The sequence below is a fragment of the Amphibalanus amphitrite genome, unplaced genomic scaffold (assembly GCF_019059575.1).
Source record: "Amphibalanus amphitrite isolate SeventyFive unplaced genomic scaffold, NRLGWU_Aamphi_draft 001627F_arrow, whole genome shotgun sequence".
Lineage (NCBI taxonomy): Eukaryota > Metazoa > Arthropoda > Thecostraca > Balanomorpha > Balanidae > Amphibalanus > Amphibalanus amphitrite.
This window is the reverse complement of record NW_024883120.1, coordinates 15278-33749: the sequence shown is the minus strand read 5'-3', so window position 1 is coordinate 33749 and position 18472 is coordinate 15278. Positions and strand designations below refer to the sequence as shown.

At 50.8% G+C, this 18472-nt stretch overlaps 1 protein-coding gene across 1 annotated transcript in view; it reads left to right on the top strand.

Annotated features, from left to right (window-relative positions):
* LOC122374256 overlaps positions 1 to 18435 on the top strand; it is a 43067-nt gene extending 24632 nt beyond the window's left edge. Inside the window, exons 3-15 of the mRNA XM_043352890.1 lie at positions 3658 to 3792; positions 4354 to 4499; positions 5592 to 5785; positions 6150 to 6277; positions 7297 to 7454; positions 7945 to 8064; positions 8481 to 8607; positions 8953 to 9197; positions 9420 to 9669; positions 9957 to 10244; positions 10520 to 10671; positions 10938 to 11460; positions 18182 to 18435. Coding sequence (XP_043208825.1) covers positions 3658 to 3792; positions 4354 to 4499; positions 5592 to 5785; positions 6150 to 6277; positions 7297 to 7454; positions 7945 to 8064; positions 8481 to 8607; positions 8953 to 9197; positions 9420 to 9669; positions 9957 to 10244; positions 10520 to 10671; positions 10938 to 11073 — 2079 coding nt within the window. The 3' untranslated portion in view covers positions 11074 to 11460; positions 18182 to 18435. The remainder of the gene's footprint in view (positions 1 to 3657; positions 3793 to 4353; positions 4500 to 5591; positions 5786 to 6149; positions 6278 to 7296; positions 7455 to 7944; positions 8065 to 8480; positions 8608 to 8952; positions 9198 to 9419; positions 9670 to 9956; positions 10245 to 10519; positions 10672 to 10937; positions 11461 to 18181) is intronic.
* Positions 18436 to 18472: the final 37 nt, after the last annotated feature.

Here is an 18472-nt window from a genome sequence, read left to right as displayed (position 1 = left end):
GCGTTCGTTTCGTTTCGATGATTTTTTTGCATCGTGTCAGATTGACGGAGTTATTGCTGCCGATCTTCTGGGCGAAAACTGTATTCATGAGTAAAACAAGTATAACGATCAATTAACTGCATCTGAAACTTGCTACTGAGCCAGAAAAGAAAAAAAACAACGTTTACAAACTTACGGCTGTAGAGCATTCTGCTACTGAAAATAAGCGTGCAGTGTGCACTGGTCCGGTAAAATGCGCTCGTGCACGGCACTCGCCAGCAGCCCGTTCAACAACTACCCCTCCCCTCGCCCACTCCTGGCCCCTCCCCCGGCTAGGAGCACTTTCACGGTCTGTAGCCTTGGTCGAATGCTAACCGCCAGGTTAGGCCCACTGTAAAATGCTTCCGATAAGATCTGAACGGACTTTTTGTGTTGCCTCTGAGGCGAAGCAGATGTAAACAGACAAAGCTATCGAGCCCAAGGAAGACCGGTCAGCGGGGTAAGAGAGGAGGGATATCAGTGGGCCTATGGCAGGACCTGCTGTGTGTGAGATGTTATATGAAGAGGGTCCCTAATCAACTCATTCTGATAAGCGTTAACTGTCAAAATAAACAGCCTAATCATTTTAAACCATGGGATTATCGTGTTTCTATTATCGTGATTATCGTGTATCACGAAGAAGAAGCTACACACTTCTTAGAAACTTTTCATAAAAACCGTCTTCGATAGTTATAAGTAAAGAAACGTCTGTGGAGATAGCATAGTCACCACATATTGCCACCGCATGGAACCACACATATTTCGTGTAAACTAACTTGAGAATAATGAGAGGCTGGCTGCCCCATGTTACATCCACCACGGGGGATTTTCTAGGAGCTTTTTCTCTTCTTTTCTCTTTTTTACGTAAGGCGATCCTCGTGAGGGATTCCCCGTACGCAGCAATGAGTCACAACCTATATAAGAGTCGGCAGGCGGACGGGAATTCCCCCGAACTACCCGTCTTTTGCTTTAGACAGGCAATGGCGTGCGAAAAAAATGAGTCACATTTGACTAAAACGATCACCGGACGAACACCGTATCCTTCAGGCACGCAATATTGCGGTTAACGCTTTCACATAAATCGCCGAATGTAGATAAAACAGCGCGTACAATAGATACTTGGTTCTACTCAAGATTATCAACAGTTATGCTTATAATGTGGATTCAAGAGTTGGTTGGTTAGGTACAAATATTGCAACGAACTCACCCAGCAAAATAATGACACAAACGGTATAAATGCGATGCAGGTTGAAGTTAATGTGACCGCTTCGGGTATGCTTTCAGTAATGCATGATATGGGTATTAACCCGTACCTTTACCTATCCCAGCATGTTCCAAAGCAATGTCAACGTTATTGTAACTAAGTCAGTCAGGTGGGCCCGTGCAGCAAACCTGACATGCCAAGGCAGCCGCAGCCACGCTGCTACCTGCAGCTGATTTCATTATAAAAACAGCTCGCTCGACGACAAGGTCTTTCAGGGGGATCGGTAATGTTCGTCCATGTAATTTACATGGAAAACAGCTACCGCAGTCGTGTGCATCGTCAAAGACATGACTCGAATATTGCCGCAGTTTGTAATTGAATGCATCAGGTGTGCCACTTATACTTTGGAAGTTTATAATTGGCCCAAAAGCGTTTCGTGTAGTGTCCGGGTGAATTCGTGTGTCACGAAAAGAGGTCACTGTACAGCTTATACATATATAGACCAGTTTGCGATGCCAATTTCCTTTGTACGTTCATTGTTGTATTCAAATTCATGCTTACAAAGAAGACATTGCATGCTTAAGAAATATACGCTAAATAAGGGTATTATTTTTATGCCTCGATGAATATAACAGAAAATAAACATGATCAACGCCTAAGGCTACCGAGTCAAATCTACCAAAACTGTTTTTCCTCTCTCTCGTATTCGCCGAATTTATGGCGAATTTATGCATCTCTAGAATGCACACAAAAAACTTTGATTTAGCCTCTTCCCAATTTACAACAGCAAATTTGCATATTACATACGCGCCTAAGTAGTTGATGCGGCATTCCCTTTCCTTTGATTTCCATTCGTAAAACTGTGGGCTTAGACGTGTTCACGCATTAGGTTTTTATTCCTAAAGTTTTTTTCCTTAACAATAATTCAGCATCGGTAACTGCAGACATCTAGTCAGGCATCTGTTTCCGTATGAACTATCGCGGGATTTGTCGTGAACTTCGCGCTAAGATAAACGCATTCCGCTAAAACAGTTCAGTTATCCTTTAGTTCACGTGTGATTTCGGGCCTGCAGCTGTGCTCTTATCTACATCCTGTGACTGACTTGTTACCTCCTTCCTCATCTGGAAGGTCTGTTGGCTCAACCGACAGAAGATCAAAGTGCTTATGCACAGATATACATGCATAATATCATGTGTTTATACATATGAAATACAACTAGACGTATTTTACCGGATCGCCAAGCAACCAGACTTGAAATGAAGTCGTAATTCATCCGGTGAGGTATAAATAAGTTTTAATGACTACGCAGAAAGTGATTAAAACTTAAACGCATTTGGGTTTAGTTATTTATAATAGTTAATTTAGTTAATTTAGTTAACCCTCGCATGTGTAGGGGGGGGGGGGTCGGATGGACCCCCCCATGGTTTTTCGCGAATAACTCGCGTAAAAAGCGGCCGATCGCGACGAAACTTTCAGTACCCTCGCATTGATCAATTTTACACCTACCCTGAAAATTTCATGACCCTGACCCAAATGACCTTTGACCTGTGACCTCTTTTCCGAGACCATGTTTGGCCGGAATCGCGATTTCGCGTATGTCGGCTCGCACTAGCCGCGTGTTTGCAAGCTTTTCGTGGTTTCAAACGTTCAAACATGTGATTTGATGTTACTCCCGTGTGTGTCAAGGTCACCTGAAGGTCAGGTCAGGTCATTGACCTTTGGTGACCTCGGGTGACCTCGGGTCACTTTTTCGAGTTTTACATGTTTCTAGGCTAGTTTTTGGAGCTGAATTCGAATTTAGCAACCATTTGAACATTTACGAAGTAGTTTTGGTGACTTCGTAACATGTTACGAAGCTGTCAGAGGCGGTTGACACGTATTACGAATACCCGTCACGACGCCTACTGGATGACCTGACCTGACCTGACCCGACCTGGTCTAAATGCTTCAAGACATCATCTGTGATCAAAACTAACACGATATTCGTGATCAGCACCCCGAAAAACCCCTTAGCAGCCACACTTTACGACTTTCTAATAGGTCCCGATTTTCCCGACTTTGGGTCATTGACCTGACCTGGAAGGTCAACCAATGACCTAGGACCTTAAAATTGGGTATCATCGGCTTCCTCTCGTCACGGGCAACACGCTCGTTTTTTCCGCGAAGCTCTAGCTCGATCAGGGGCCAAACGGCAAGGGGGGGGGTCCAACCGACCCCCCCCCCCCCCCCTACACATTAGAAGCTGGCAAACGCCGCACACATGCGAGGGTTAAGTTATAAACTATAATTCATATAAATATGAATTATAGTTTTTTGTGGACGTGCCCAATGCATCCTGAATTCCCAGCCCCATCTTCACACCTCCTCGTTAAATGATCGAGGCATTACGGTCCTCCACCTCCCACCTGCTCACCCACCACTTCTTACCCCACAGCTGCAGACGGCAGTAACGGAGATGAAGACGGCCTTCACGTCAGCGATACGTCAGCTGACGTCAGCGCCGTCAGCGGCCGACCTGACGCTGATCGAGCACGACGTCACTGCCATCACCGCCGTCAGAGATATCAAGGTACGGTGGGGAGGAGCACACATGAATGGGGCTAGGAGCTACATGAATGTAGGCAATGTAGTATGTGCATGAAGAGGAACATGTCGGAAAGGAGTGGCGATCTGCCGCTGGGACGGGATGCTGTATAAGTAGGGAATGGAGTTATCAAAACTCACCAAAAGCCATGCGTTTTGGTGAGTTTTGTGTGATATGTTGAGTGTGATGTCTTTTTGTTCCCTTCTCATATGACGCGGGAGCGTAATAGCCACAACTACCTGTGGATGCCCCCCAGATGTTAAATACAATACAATACAATACAATGGACAGCATATTTGAAAATAGAAGCCCGAGAACGGTGTTTTGTGATACATCAAAATAATTTTTGGCCGAATGAAGACGAGGCTGAAGCTGCACTTTGATTTCTGCAGGATATCAAAACTTGTTACGTCTCTGTGCTTCAACTTGTGAAAAGCATTGGCTGTTTCACTTTACGGCAGCAGCTGACATGACATGTTAACAAATATTTATAAATAAGCAGTGTTCCTATGGTATCGTTCATTCGTTTACCTTTTTCTTCGGCAGTCGGAGCTGGTTGCCATGACAACGTCGCTGCAGCAGCTGGAGCAGGGCCAGCAGTCGACCCGGCGGCAGCTGCAGCAGCTGCTCGACGAGCGGGATCTGCTGCTGGACGAGCTGTGCAAAACGGGCAGTGTCTCCATGGAAACCAGGTGAGAAAACAGGAAGAGAAGACATTTGAATTATAGCGCCCCGAATGAAGAATGCAGTCTCTGATTTATTTAGGCGGAGCTCAGCTGTAATCTCATGGATGATAAGAATGTATTTGAAAGGTTAAGCCCTCAGCATGGGTGTTTTATCAATTTTGAACTTTTCTTTGAAGTTCTTAGGCAGGTATCTTGATCTTTCTCTTGCTTTTCCTAGCTCCCATTTGATAGTGATGCCTGAGATTAAAACAAAAATAGTAAAATTATAATGGGGGAAAACGGTATAAAAAGTACCTAAAAACACAACGAAGTTTTACTTGTAATGTAGATTATTCTCGTTTCAACTTCGTTGACGAAGCATGGAGGAATAACCCGTAAAAACCTACCTACCCGTAAAAAACACAATTCATCCATTGCGTGATGTTAGGACCACTCCCTAATTCCTAAAACGTGATTCAGACCATTTCGATTATTTGATACATTTTTTACTTTCATAGACGTCCCATATTTGTCGACCTTTTCGTGTTGCTTCTTTCGTGAATGTCACGCTCTGAGTAGGTCACTACGTCAACCGGCCAATGCCGTAACACGAATAAACCAAAAAAATGAGCGCAACCGTTTGCCACCGCAAAACGCGAGATGGCCTCGTCGATTTCGGGTCGCCCTATTTGGCAGCGGTATCGTGCCGGGTTTGCCGGCGAATATTTTTGATCAGGGTGTTCGTGAGTTTGAGTTTGCTAGTCATGAGTTGCTGACTGCTGAACATGGGCATCATGGCCCGATCCAGCAATGGCAACTTACTCTAGAAAAATAAAAGGAAAAACAGGCCATCGCCCATTTTCCGTTACCGAGAAGGACTCATAGACGACCTTCATAAATTAAGGAAAACGAGTGTGAAATGTAATTTGCTTGAAAAGGGTACATTTTGGTTCGATACTTTCACCAGATTTCCTCATCGAGGACCATGCAACATGAAGGTGCCGCCCGCAAGGACGTACCGTTTTCCGCCTCTGCGTTTGGGCCGAGGTCGGCAAAGTTGGCAGGTTTTATTAATTTACAAACAACTCCTCTTACGAAACCACGGTTTTACGTTTGCAGGCAGCAGCTGCATCAGCCGGGGCTTCAGTTTCCTTCGCGAACCTCGAGCGGTTGCCATAGCAACGACTCGGGACTGGGTCAGACTGTGGACAAATCGGTCTGGTCCGCACCGTCGGACCAGGAGACCGGCTCCCTGGGAGATGGTCCTCTGGTCTCCACCATGGTCCAGGAGTACGTCAACGGGCTCAGTGGAGGTAGGTAGAAACTGCAGGTCAGACTAAATGTCAGCGTCCAAAAATTTTAAGTGAGTCAAGAATATACTCACAATTGGCATACGATATAATTATAAATGCTTAGGTATATCTGAGACTGAGTAATATTCACATGACGTCCATTTGATATATAGGTAAAGGTTTATCATAAACAATTATGTGCTCTAAATAAAACCGCACTAGAAATCAATCATCATGAAACAGTTGAACATCGGTAGCGTGCACTGCAGAGCACGGGCTGCAATGACTCCCTGTCCACTTTGCTTGTCCCGTCAACGGACAATAAGCTCATGTAGTCGCTGTTCGCGTCATCTTGTCAAACACAGTTTGCATTTCTTTCCGCCAGGTGGCGACAGCTACGACTCCGATTCGTCACTGTCTGTAGCCGTGACAAAGTCGTTCGCTCTCAGCACCTGCCTCTCGAAACAGTGCGGCCTGGAGCTGGATGACGTCAGCGAATCGGAAACGGCTCAGGTGGGGGAATTTTCCGACGTGAAGCTGGTACTCAGGGCTGCTTGAAGGCAAGGCGAGAAGCAGTGGTTTCCGCATGCGATAGGATGAGCGATAAACGATAAACGATAATTATCGCTGTTAAGTAAATCGGTTATCGTTATCGTTTATCGCTAAATTTTCAAAATTATCGCTCATCCCAATCCACTTATCGCAAGTTACAAAAATTATGGACGATAAACGATAAAATGTAAAACGGGATGATGGAAAAATGGAAGACGATTGACAGTGTATGCCGCGCGACAGACGACAGTAGGTATGTGTGCGCAACCTGTTGCCATCTGCTAAGTGTACGGGGACCCGCAGTTGCTACTGTACACGAACCCCAACTTTAGCCGTCTGTCCTGTCCAGTAACAACCGATAACATTGATATCGACTGCCGGTCCCTGTACAAGAGCAGCTGAGGTTTTCTGTGCGTGCCCTCTGACAGCTTATCGTTGTTCCCTGTGAGGGTGCTGGGACAATTTACTCAGGGTCGCTGTACAGTAGCAACTGCGGGTCCCCGTACAGATCTGTCAGACGGCCGACGGGTGGTATAAATTTGCGCGGCAGACCGGGCAGAGGTCAGTCACAGGGAGGGGGGGGGGGGGAACAATTATCGTTATCGTTTTTATCGTTTTATCGCTATCGCTGTTAATTTTTTGAAAATGTTTATCGTTTATCGTTTATCGTTATCGCAAACCTTTCTTATCGTTTTATCGCTATCGCAGGTCCGAAAATTTGTTATCGCGTAAAGCACTGGCGAAAAGTCACCTTCTTGCATTGGGTGTCATTTCGATAGTATCCCCTTCAATTGCAAAGTTTTACAAATTTCATGATTAAAACTAGGTGGTCTCAAGTTTTGTGATGCTTAACAATCGGGATTAAGACGCACGAGATTCGAGCTTCACATGGATTTGCTGCCATATTTCTTTAGTATGTAACAAATAAACTTTTTATCTCCCATTCACCTCTCTCCTCCACCCTTTCTGTTATCTCACAGACTCTAAGCTCCGGCGACGCGGAGGAGTCGGAGCGGGTGAAGGTGGTCAGGGAGCTGGCAGAAACGGAGCGTCGCTACTGCGGGACACTGTGGACCATACAGGACACGTTCGCTGAGCCGCTGGCGGCCGCACAGGTGGTCACTCAGGACGAACTCAGGTGAGTTACAGGGCCGCTGGTCAGCTCACAGATGGGTTTTAGAGCCGCTGGCAGCCGCCCAGGTGGTCACCCAGGATGAACTCAGGTGAGTTACAGGGCCGCTGGTGACTGGTCAGCTCACAGGTGGGTTTTAGAGCCGTTTGGCAGACACCCAGGTGGCTACTCAGGATGAGCTCGGGTCAGGGTGGGTAGATCGGGATGGTTAGGTATGTGTTAGCTGTTTATACCGTGTTACCGGTGCATGTGTATCGATAAGTGGATTTTTACTTTTATCTTTTACGAATGTTTACAAAGTTTCGTCATAATCACTGCATTTTGGGGATTTTCGGCTTTTCTTTTACGATCGCCTTTTTGTGAGCTGATCGTTTCTGAAGGTTGCAACGGGTACTCATTGTCCTTGACAGTCGCAACCTACGGGCTATCCAAAGTTGAGAACCCTTAGGAGGATTTAGTTCGTCTCTTCGTAACCAACTCCGTCTCTTCCCACCAGCACTCTGTTCCCTACCGAGTGTGCTCGACTGTACGAGAAGCACTGCCGTCTGCTACACTCACTGGAGGAGCGTCTGGACTCGTGGCCGTGGCAGAGTGGAGTCGGCGACCTTATCTGCAGGTCAGTACGGTTAGCGGTGACCTGACATGTCAGTAACGTGACCTCATCTGCAGGTCAGTACGGTGACCTTAATTGCAGGTCAGTTGGTGACCTCACGAACAGGTCAGTCTGATGACCTCATTGACAGGTCAGTGTTGTGTCCCTGTATCAATTGGGGTCAGCTGGGGTCGGTTTGGGTCACGTTCTCTATATAGAGTTCAGCGAAAATTATTGACCTGGAATCCACCAGTTCGGTGCCAATGCATAGGAAGGTCAAAAGAGGTCACTTTTAGACAGATGTAGCTGATGTCGCAGCGTCAACATCAATGAGTGCACATCATGCTTTTCATTATTGACCGAAGTCCTGACGCAGCAACGTCCAATGTTCATCCCTTTACGGTCGAGACTCCCGCTAACTTTTAGTACCCTATCTGCAGGTTTATCGTTCACGGCGACTCGGAGGTCCTTCGCCTGTACACCTCGTACGTCAACGGCTTCCCCCAGCTGCTCAGCACGTTCTACCGGCTCTGCAGGACGTCGGCAGACTTCCTGCAATTCCTCAAGGTAGGACCACATCCTCTGAGGACTCGGAGACAGCTTGGCTTTGAGATATCCCACTGATATGTGTTTGATGAGGTTCTGGTTGACGATGTGATTGCCTTATCTTCGCCATTTTACTTGTGATGATTTTCAACTGTCACTGTGTGCACTTGCTGGGTTACAACCCATTACACCACATCTCGAAGTCGTTTCATTCAACATTAGTTTTCTCACTGGCAAGTTATGGAATTGGGAATGGAAACATCGTCATCAACACTCAACAGCTCTCCGGGTGTTCAGACTTCTATCACCACGCCGCTATACCCTCATGACCTGACCTCTGCTGACCTGACCCCCCCCCCCCCCCAGGCTCGCCAGCACCACCCGGGCTGCGCGGGACTCGACCTCTCCGCCCTACTGCTCTCCCCCGTGCAGCGGGTGCCTCGCTACGTGCTACTACTACAACAGCTGCTACGTCGCACCCCGGCTCAGCACAGCGACCACGCGCCTCTGCAGAGGGCGCTACTGCAGCTGAGACAGTTCCTGGCCAGGCTGAACGACTCGATGGAGCAGAGCTTTCAGATGGTGCACCGCGGAGCCGGCCAGTGGGATAGGTAAGGGGAGAGATGGGAGGGAAAGAGAGGGCAAATGAGTGCGAGAAGAGAGATATGGAGAGGGAAAGAGAGCCGAGAGGGGTAGCTGAGAAAAACGTTTTACCTGTACAAAATTAGTAAAATGGGCAGGTAATTTGAAAAGATAAAACGGAGTTTATAACTAAGAGGATATGTACAGCTTTCTGTATGGATGTATTCCTGAACCTTTTTGTCATTTCACAGGGTACCGAAGTCCGCTTCAGTCGCCACTCTCTCTGTCGGTGACCCCGAGACCTCGTGGAGCCCGTCTCGCCGGTCCGCCGAGCCTGCCATCTCGCGGCGGCGCGCCAAACTAGGGTCGGGCAGCGGTCTGACTCGTCCGATCACCACCATCTGCCGGGCAGCCTCCTCCAGCGGTAGTGACACGTTGGAGCGGGCAGATAGGGGCGCCACCTGCACCAGGAAGGCGCGCAGGACGGCCTCAGAGTACAAGGTGGGCGGGCTCAGCGCTCATTTGGAGAGATATGGTGTGTTGCGATAGTATTTAGGATGTAAGAGCTACGCGGTATCTGATTATAAAAGATTAACGAGGTTTTCCAGAATAAGTAGGCTCAAAATGGTCGTTTGCGACTCGTGTTTGATTCATTGGCGTGTTGACTCACTGTTGCAACGTTCCTTGCGTCACATCAAGAAAAAGGCAGCCGTTTGACGTCTCACACGTTCTAAAGCTGAGCTGACGCCTGGCCCGACCTCTGACCTGTGACCTGACCTCGCTGGCAGCCGTTCGACTGCAAGTCCCTGCCTCACATGAAGCAGCGCCGGCGCGCTCAGCTGTCCAGTCAGCTGACTGCGGCCCGCTCAGAGACGAACCTGCGCGAGCGTCCGCTCTCGGTGTTCGACCCTCCCGCTGCACGGTCCGCTGCCAACCTGGCAGAGCCATCTACCGGCGGCGCGAGGAGGCTCGAGTTTGAGGACATCCCGCTGGATACTCCAACCGACCGAGATGAGCCGAGCTCACGGAAATTGGGCAGCGAGGAGCCGAAAACGCCAACGAAGAAGTCATCGAAGGTGACAGTTGTTGGCATATTGTTAACATGTTGTTGTCAATTGTCAATTGTTAACATAAAATACTATCTAGTGTGATTCATCTGGCTACAGACGGCCTCTCGCGATAAATTCCGGGAAGCCTACGCATGGAAAAAGCTTGTTTCTTCTGAAGACAAGTTAATAGTAAGAAGTAAGAAATTTTGTCAGTGCACTCTGACTCCTTTCAAGGACATTCTCTGTCCCACCTCATCCTCACAGCCTGTCTTCACGACTCACCGCCCCTCATCTCTCCCCAGACTGACAGTCAGACGCTGCCCCGCGGCCGGAGGATGGTTGTCAGCCGACTGGAGAGGGCCGTCACCCCCGAAACTCCGCGGCCGCCCAGCGCCGAGCGGGCGCGGAAGGTGTCACTCAGGTCGCTCAAGAACATGTTCAGTCTCAAGAAAAGGTGCGTCGAAGAGGCCAAATGGTCTTATTGGTCTTACCTTTTACCTTTTATGGTCTTACTTGGTTCTTATGAGTCGTATAACCTCCGCAGATCATCTGTTTCCCGCAGCGCCAGCTGCGAGCTCAGGATGACCGGTCAACTTGAACTATGACCTCGGGTGACCTGTTAAACAGCAGTGTAACTCATCGTGACCCGCCTTCTGTGGTGTATCACCCTTGTATGACATACCGAGCAAATTTTGACCTTTGCTGACCTGTCACCCACAGGAGCTCCCGTTCGGGAACTCTGGACATCAGTGCCAGCTCCAAGGACCTGGCAGATGCTACCAGCTCCGACCAGTACACGCCCTTACCTGAGCCCAGCCCAGAGGGCGCCACTGAGAGCGCTCGCAGCGCCGCCTAGGGCAGCTGCCGCAAACGCTGACCTTTGGGTGGGTGCAGCTCGCAGGGAGGCTGCTGTTTCTTGCCAGGCCTGGCGAATCGTTCGAAAGAGAACATCTCTGGCCCGAGGAACCTGAGACACTGTCTAAGAGGTGTAGACTGCAGCCGTTTCTGACTGCCGTAGTATGCACCCAAACGCCCATTAAACAGGGCGTTCTGGGGCCTATTTATAGACTGCACTGTGTTTTGTAGCTCATTCAGCTAGTGGACAGATTATTAAACATCTCAGTGCACTTGTGTTCAGTCTCCCGTCGCAGCTCGATCTCTGCAATGCAAGGATCGGGAAGTGAAGATGACTGTGTCGGTTTGCCAGGGATTGATTGTTGCCGGGGCGGGGGCGAGCTGCTGAGTTAACCTCTAGCGACCCATGCACTAAGTGAGAAAGCTACAACGACAAAAACTTAAAAGGATATCAAGGGAGATGTAAATAGACCAAAAATGGTCTTCAAGAAATTATTTGAAAAATATTTTTCAAAATATGCCATGTATACACATCTATACGTTGGGTCTCAGTTTGTTGATTTGAGCCGTTCGATTTACCTACTTTCACAAATATATTGGTGACTGCCAACCACGTTTATTGCCACAGAACAGGTGAGTATCTTTCATCACTAGCAGGCGAACTTAAAATGCTCTCACAGCTAACAATCAGTTGCAGTGCTTTTACTGCAATGCTTATCAAGAAGATACCAGTAGGTACTATTTCGTCTGGATTCGCACGTCAAATCCTCCAGAAACGTCATCTCCCTTCCATTGCTACCGGTGGAACTTCATGAAGCAGTTCCTGTCAGACGTCAGACACAAGTAAACACGACATGACGAACATTTTACTCTGGCCAGTTTTGAACATCCTGGCAGTCGGCACCTGTGGTAAGAGGCCTTCCCTGAATCCATCGGGATCATCTGCTCGTCCACTGCCACGGCTTCAGGACGATCCAGCTGAAGACAGCGCTGCCGAATGGCGTCCAGCAGTGGTCGGATTTTCCACAGACGATCATTCTGTTTGTGGTCCTCGCTAACGCGATTATCATCGACCACCTTTAGATTGGCCCTGATGTTGAAGAACTTGTTTCTGCTCATTTGATCGGCAACCACTGGAAGACGATACTTCTCGCTCCAGTACATCCGAAGCCATGGGAACTTGATGACTGACGTGTAAAAACAGATGCCAAAGAACTTGAAGATGTCTCCTGGTGTGACATTAGGAGTCTTTCCCTGCTCTGCTAGGCGCTGGTTAGTACATTGTGGTATCGTGATCCTGTGTTGGGAACTTTCCATCATGCCGTGCCTGTGTGCGCGCGGTGCGGCCGGTCGAGGCTGATGTGTTCTTTTGGCGCTTATTTGAACTCTTTCGTTACGTATTTCATTCTTGCTTTACGTTAATATACTACATTGGCGACGAGGATCAAGAATTAAGTTAATAGCGCTCGAGATATCAAGATGTATCAGGCACCAGCTCCGCCGGAGTTCCTCTCCAAGCCGGGACAGCGTCCTGGTAACTGGCAGGCGTGGTTCGAGGACTTCATCATGTACGGTGAGGCCAGCGGGTGGTCTGATTGGTCTGACCTCCGCAGGACGGCGTTTCTGTTGACATCTGTCGGTGCAGAGGCACGTCGTCTGTACCGCGCTGCAGTCTCAGTTGACGATGCTGACCTTAAGAGCGAAGGTAGCGTGTCTGATGATCATTCCGGAACGCACCTACGTTTTGATAAGGCCGTAAGCGTTCTCAAGAAACTGTTTGCCAGTGACGCTGATGTTCGTTCGGCACGTTTGCAGTTTCGACAGATTAAGCAGCGTCATGGAGAGTCCAATGTCATCTTTCTGGCAAACCTGAGGGAGGCAGTCGCAAAATGTAATTTTGGGGAACTGACTGATGAAATGCTGCGCGATGCTTTCATTGAAGGATGCATGTCTGATCCGTTACGTGATAAACTGATCATGACTGACCGACTGACCCTCTCCCAACTGGAGGAACTGGCCGCCGCGCACGATCGGGGTCTGCAGCGGAAGGCCTTGCTGCAGGGCACCGTGGGCTCTCAGTCACCAGCACCAGTGGAGGTCGCGTTCGCCGGACGCCGGAACAGCGCCTCAGCGCGGAGGACACCACAGAAACAGCTTGCAGGTGGGAAGTCTGGGACATGTCGGGCGTGTGGTATGAAGGGCCACTGGGCTAAGGATAAAGTCTGTCGAGCCAAGTCTCAGAAGTGTTGGAAGTGTGGGTCTCTGGGCCACTTCAGCAACTGTTGTCCCAACCAGAGTAAGAGTGTCGATGCTGTGCAAATTCTGTCAGTGTCTGCCCAAGATGTCAATGCTGTTCGTGAGGTGCCATGTCCGTACTACACCGTGACCATCAACAGACACCCAGTGAGGATGCTAGTCGACACCGGTTCTGCGGTAAGCATCATTCCAGCGAGGCTCTACCACCAGAACTTCAGCAGCGTTCAGCTGCGGCCAGCTGGTCCGCTGTCTCAGTGGAACGGCAGCGGCATCAACGTCCTGGGGAAGATGACGGTGACCGTCCGTGGACCTGACTCTGGAGAGGTGCTCGCAGACATCTACGTCGCGGTGGGACAGCTGCCACTCATGGGCAGGGACCTGCAGCAGCAGCTGGCACTGACCGTGCGTCACGGCAACGTGGTCTGTCAGGTGAGCAGTCAGGTGCTGCCAGCGATCAGAGGGTACGTGCACAAGGTACGTCTTCGACCTGACGCCGTTCCCGTGCAGCTGCCGCTGAGGACAATGCCGTACGCTCTGAGAGATGAGGTAGGTGCCCATCTGGAGGACTTGGAGCGGCAGGGTATCATTGAGCGAGTGGATCGTGCTGCATCTCCATGGCTCTCACCGATCGTAGCCATCCGTAAAAGGGGAGGTAAAGGTCTACGGATTTGCCTCGACTTGTCTGAGGTGAACAGAGCTGTCATCTCAAATGGTCATCCAATTCCTGACATGCAGGAGATGCTGGAGAAGCTGCGTGGTGCGAAGTGCATGTCGACTCTAGACATGAAGTCGGCGTACCACCAGTTGGAGCTCCACGAGTCGTCCAGGGACCTGACGGCGTTCATCCACGACGGCCAGACCTGGAGGTATCGAAGATGCTGCTTTGGGTTGAAGAGCATGCCGCAATGCTTCCAGAAGCTGATGGAGTGTGTGCTGACCGGTGTGCCAGGGGTGCATGTGTACCTCGACGATGTGATCGTCACTGGGTGCAGCCGGCAAGAGCACGATGACCACCTCCAACAGGTTCTTCGGCGACTGGAGGACCACAACATCACGCTGAACCGTCAGAAGTGCAAGATCGGAGTGACGTCGGTGGACTTCCTGGGTTTCACCGTGACTGACGGCAGGATCTCCGTGTCGTCTGAGCGCGTCCAGGGCTTGCGTAGCCTGGCGGTGCCGAAGTCGAAGAAGGAGCTGCAGGCTGTGCTGGGTTCCCTGGGCTTCTACTGTAAGTTTGTTCCAGGTTACAGTACCCGCGTCGAGTCTCTCAGACGCCAGCTGAGGAAGGATGCTCCAGAGTTCGCCTGGACTCCAGAGATGGATGCGGCGTTCAACGACGTCCGGCAGGCGATCCTCGACTCTGACGCCCTGTCGATGTTCGACCCCAGCCTGCCGACCGTTGTCACGACGGACGCCAGTGATGTCGGCTTGGGAGCCGTCTTGAGCCAGGTACATCCTGAGGGCGAGAGAGTCGTCGCCTTCGCTTCGTCCACGCTCAACGCTGCACAACGGAGGTACAGTGTCACAGAGCGTGAGGGGTTAGCGTGCGTCTGGGCCTGTGAAAAATGGCACAAATATCTGTGGGGTCAAGAGTTTGTGCTACGTACCGATCATGCTGCCTTGAAATCGCTGTTGACTGTCAGGGGTGTTGGTCGTGCCGGCATGAGGATGTCTCGCTGGGCGGTGCGCCTGATGAACTACTCGTTTGCAGTGGAACACGTCAAGGGCCAGCTGAACCCGTCTGACGGCCTCTCCAGACTGCCGGGACCGGAGCAAGAGGTCGAGGATGACGAGTCCGAGCTGGTGGCCTGCCTCGCCGACGAGACGTCAGCCGTCAGCCGTGAGGAGCTAGCAGTAGCGGGACGGGAAGACGCTGAGGTAAGGGCCCTGATGGACCAGATCCCTCGGGAGTGGCCCCGTCGCTTCAGTGATGTTGATGACGTCCTCAGGCCGTATTTCCGCTGTAAGCAGGAGCTAGCTATCGACGGTGAGCTGGTTTTGCGTGGTGAACGGATCGTGGTTCCCACTGTGCTCAGACCTCGGTTGCTGACGCTGGCGCATGAATCCCACCAGGGCATCGTCCGGACCAAACAGCGGCTTCGAGCGCTGTTCTGGTGGCCCGGAATGGACGCAGCGGTGGAGACGACCATCAAGGAGTGCCCAGCCTGCATCGTGGCCGACAAGACGGCGAAGACGAGGTTCGCACCACTCAGTCCTGTTCCCCTGCCAGCTGCAGCCTGGGATAAGGTGGGACTTGACTTCATCGGCCCGATGACAGGACCACCAAATCAAAGGTATGCGATAGTCCTCGTAGACTATTACTCGAAATGGCCAGAGATGGCGTTTGTCCGTGAACCGTCAAGTGATGCTGTCATTGACTTTCTGCTGACTGTGACGTCACGGGAGGGATGGCCAAGGGAGGTTGTCACTGATAACGGTACTCACTTCACATCTGTGAAGTTTGGACAGTTTCTGAAGAAGCATGGTGTCAAGCATGTCAGAGTGTCACCGTATCACCCTGCAGGTAGTGGTGCTGTAGAGCGTTTGAATCGTGACATCAAATCTGCTCTCCAGATGGCGGACCAGCAGTCGGTGGACCGCCGACAGTACCTGCAGTCCTACCTCCGCACGTACCGAGCGACGCCGCACGGAACGACCGGCCGGAGCCCGTCCGAGCTGCTCCACGGCCGGCAGATGCGGACGGACCTGGACAGCGCAGTCGCACCGGAAGGTGGCAGCACCGGAGACGCCGCCTTGCGACAACGGGTCAGCCGAAAGCAGCGCCAGATGAAGCGACACTTCGACAACAGGAAGCGGGTCTGTGCACCGACCATCCAGGTGGGAGACTGGGTCCGGTATCGGGTGATGCCGCGGCCACGTAAAGGACGCCCGCGTTTCTCGTCACCGTGTCGTGTAACTGCTCGTCGTGGACCTGCTTCGTATGAGCTGGAGGGTGGAGTGCGTGTCCACGCGGAGCGCCTGTCTCGCTGCTCACCACCCGATCTTCCCAGGTCTGCACCGTCTCCTGAGTGCACTGGAGTACCGGAGGCCGAGGTGGACCTGCCCTGTCAGCCAGTCACAGACTCTGCTGCGTCGTCGACCGTCGGGCTGCGACGGCGAGCGCCAATCGCAGTCGACGCCGCTGCCAGCGCTGCCACTGGTGACGTGACGTCGGAGCAGTCGTCCGTCGCCGGAGCAGCCGCAGCGCCTAGCCTACCTCGCGACGCTGGCGATGGTGCTGTTCATCGTGCTGGAGGAGATCACCAGGCGGAAACCGGGACGACGACGACCGAGCGTGCGGGTGACGAGTCGGCGTCATCTTCGGAGCCGGCTTCGCCGTATCGAACGCGTAGTGGACGTGTCGTACGTGCGCCGGATCGCTTTGTTTAAGGGGGGAGAAAAGTGTGGTATCGTGATCCTGTGTTGGGAACTTTCCATCATGCCGTGCCTGTGTGCGCGCGGTGCGGCCGGTCGAGGCTGATGTGTTCTTTTGGCGCTTATTTGAACTCTTTCGTTACGTATTTCATTCTTGCTTTACGTTAATATACTACATACATGTTGCTATGACGGCAAGCAGATCACCAGATACGTATCGAAGAAACATGTCAAGCGGAAGCACTTTCTGCAGCTCAACTCTTCCCGTGCTTACTCCCATCTCCAAGAGACGCTGTGCCGGCTCTCCAAAATCGGCATTGAGTCTCCAGAACACTCTTCTGCTGGCAGGTGGATCGGACGTCTCTTCATCGGTTGCTGACAGCTCGTCGTTTGAGGATGGGCTGTCTTCGTTTTCGCCAGAGACGTTCATCGGTGCAGTTCCGGTCAAGTCATCTTCATCTTCCGAGAGCTCAATATCAGAGATGTCAAGGTTGTTCAGGATCTCACGCAGCTGTTCATCAGTTATTGCGGGAGGCCTCCGGCGGGCAGTTGCAGGACGTGTGGAACAGGAAGGACTCCCAGAACATCCTGGAATGGCAGGGATTGTAACCATGAGGGAAATTGGACGGATGGGCGGATGGACGGAGGCAGGGAGGGAGGGAGGGCGGGATGGAGGAGGGAGGGAGGGAGGGAGGGAGGGAGGGAGGGAGGGAGGGAGGGAGGGAGGGAGGGAGGGAGGGACGTAGGGATGGGGGTCGTAGGGATGGACGATGCACGGGCGGACGGACGAACGAACGAACGAGCGAACGGACGGACGGACGGACGGACGAACGAACGAACGAACGAACGAACGGAGAGAGAGAGAGAGAGAGAGAGAGAGAGAGAGAGAGAGAGAGAGAGAGAGAGAGAGAGAGAGAGAGAGAGAGAGAGAGAGAGAGAGAGAGAGAGAGAGAGAGAGAGAGAGAGAGAGAGAGAGAGAGAGAGAGAGAGAGAGAGAGAGAGAGAGAGAGAGAGAGAGAGAGAGAGAGAGAGAGAGAGAGAGAGAGAGAGAGATCAGAGAGAGAGAGATCAAATATAACCCCCTAAAGACAGCATTCAGACCCAACGTATAGACACCTTGACATTGTGATTGATGACAGTATAGGAAGCAAGCCAATTAATTTAAACACACAGATAAGACACCAAATAAACCGTAATGGTTCGTTTTAAGTAATGCTACATGAAATTATTCTCAGCAATTAGTAAAAACATTTGAAAACAGCGTTTAACTAACCTGTACTTCTTCCGCCGGTCGCCATAGTTCACAAAAAGGAAAATTGCGGATGTTTGCGAAGTACTAGTGCCAAAATTTCTCGCCAGGTGGCTAACAAATGGTAAAGAAACCCATACGCCCGGGATTAAGGTCAATGCTAAAAGTTTTCTTGTCGCTAAAAATTTGCAAAGTTGTGTATAGATATCTATACGGTGGGTCGCTGGAGGTTAAAACATTTCAAATAAGAACGTGTGAAAAGTGCAAGGTATATGCGGGAGTATGTTTTATGCGAATTTTATCGTATTGTTGCGCTTGATTTGGTTGAATTTTATGATGCAGTTTAGCGAGATGTCAGACTGTATTCAAGCGTTTGACTGTCGTGAGCATGTATTGCGCATCGCTTGTGTTTTATGCGCGCAGGTGTTAATTGATGGATTGAATGTTTGAGCAATACGCGAAATACATTATTCGATTTTTAACGACGGTTGCGTCAGACGAGGCAGCTTACCCAGGCCGT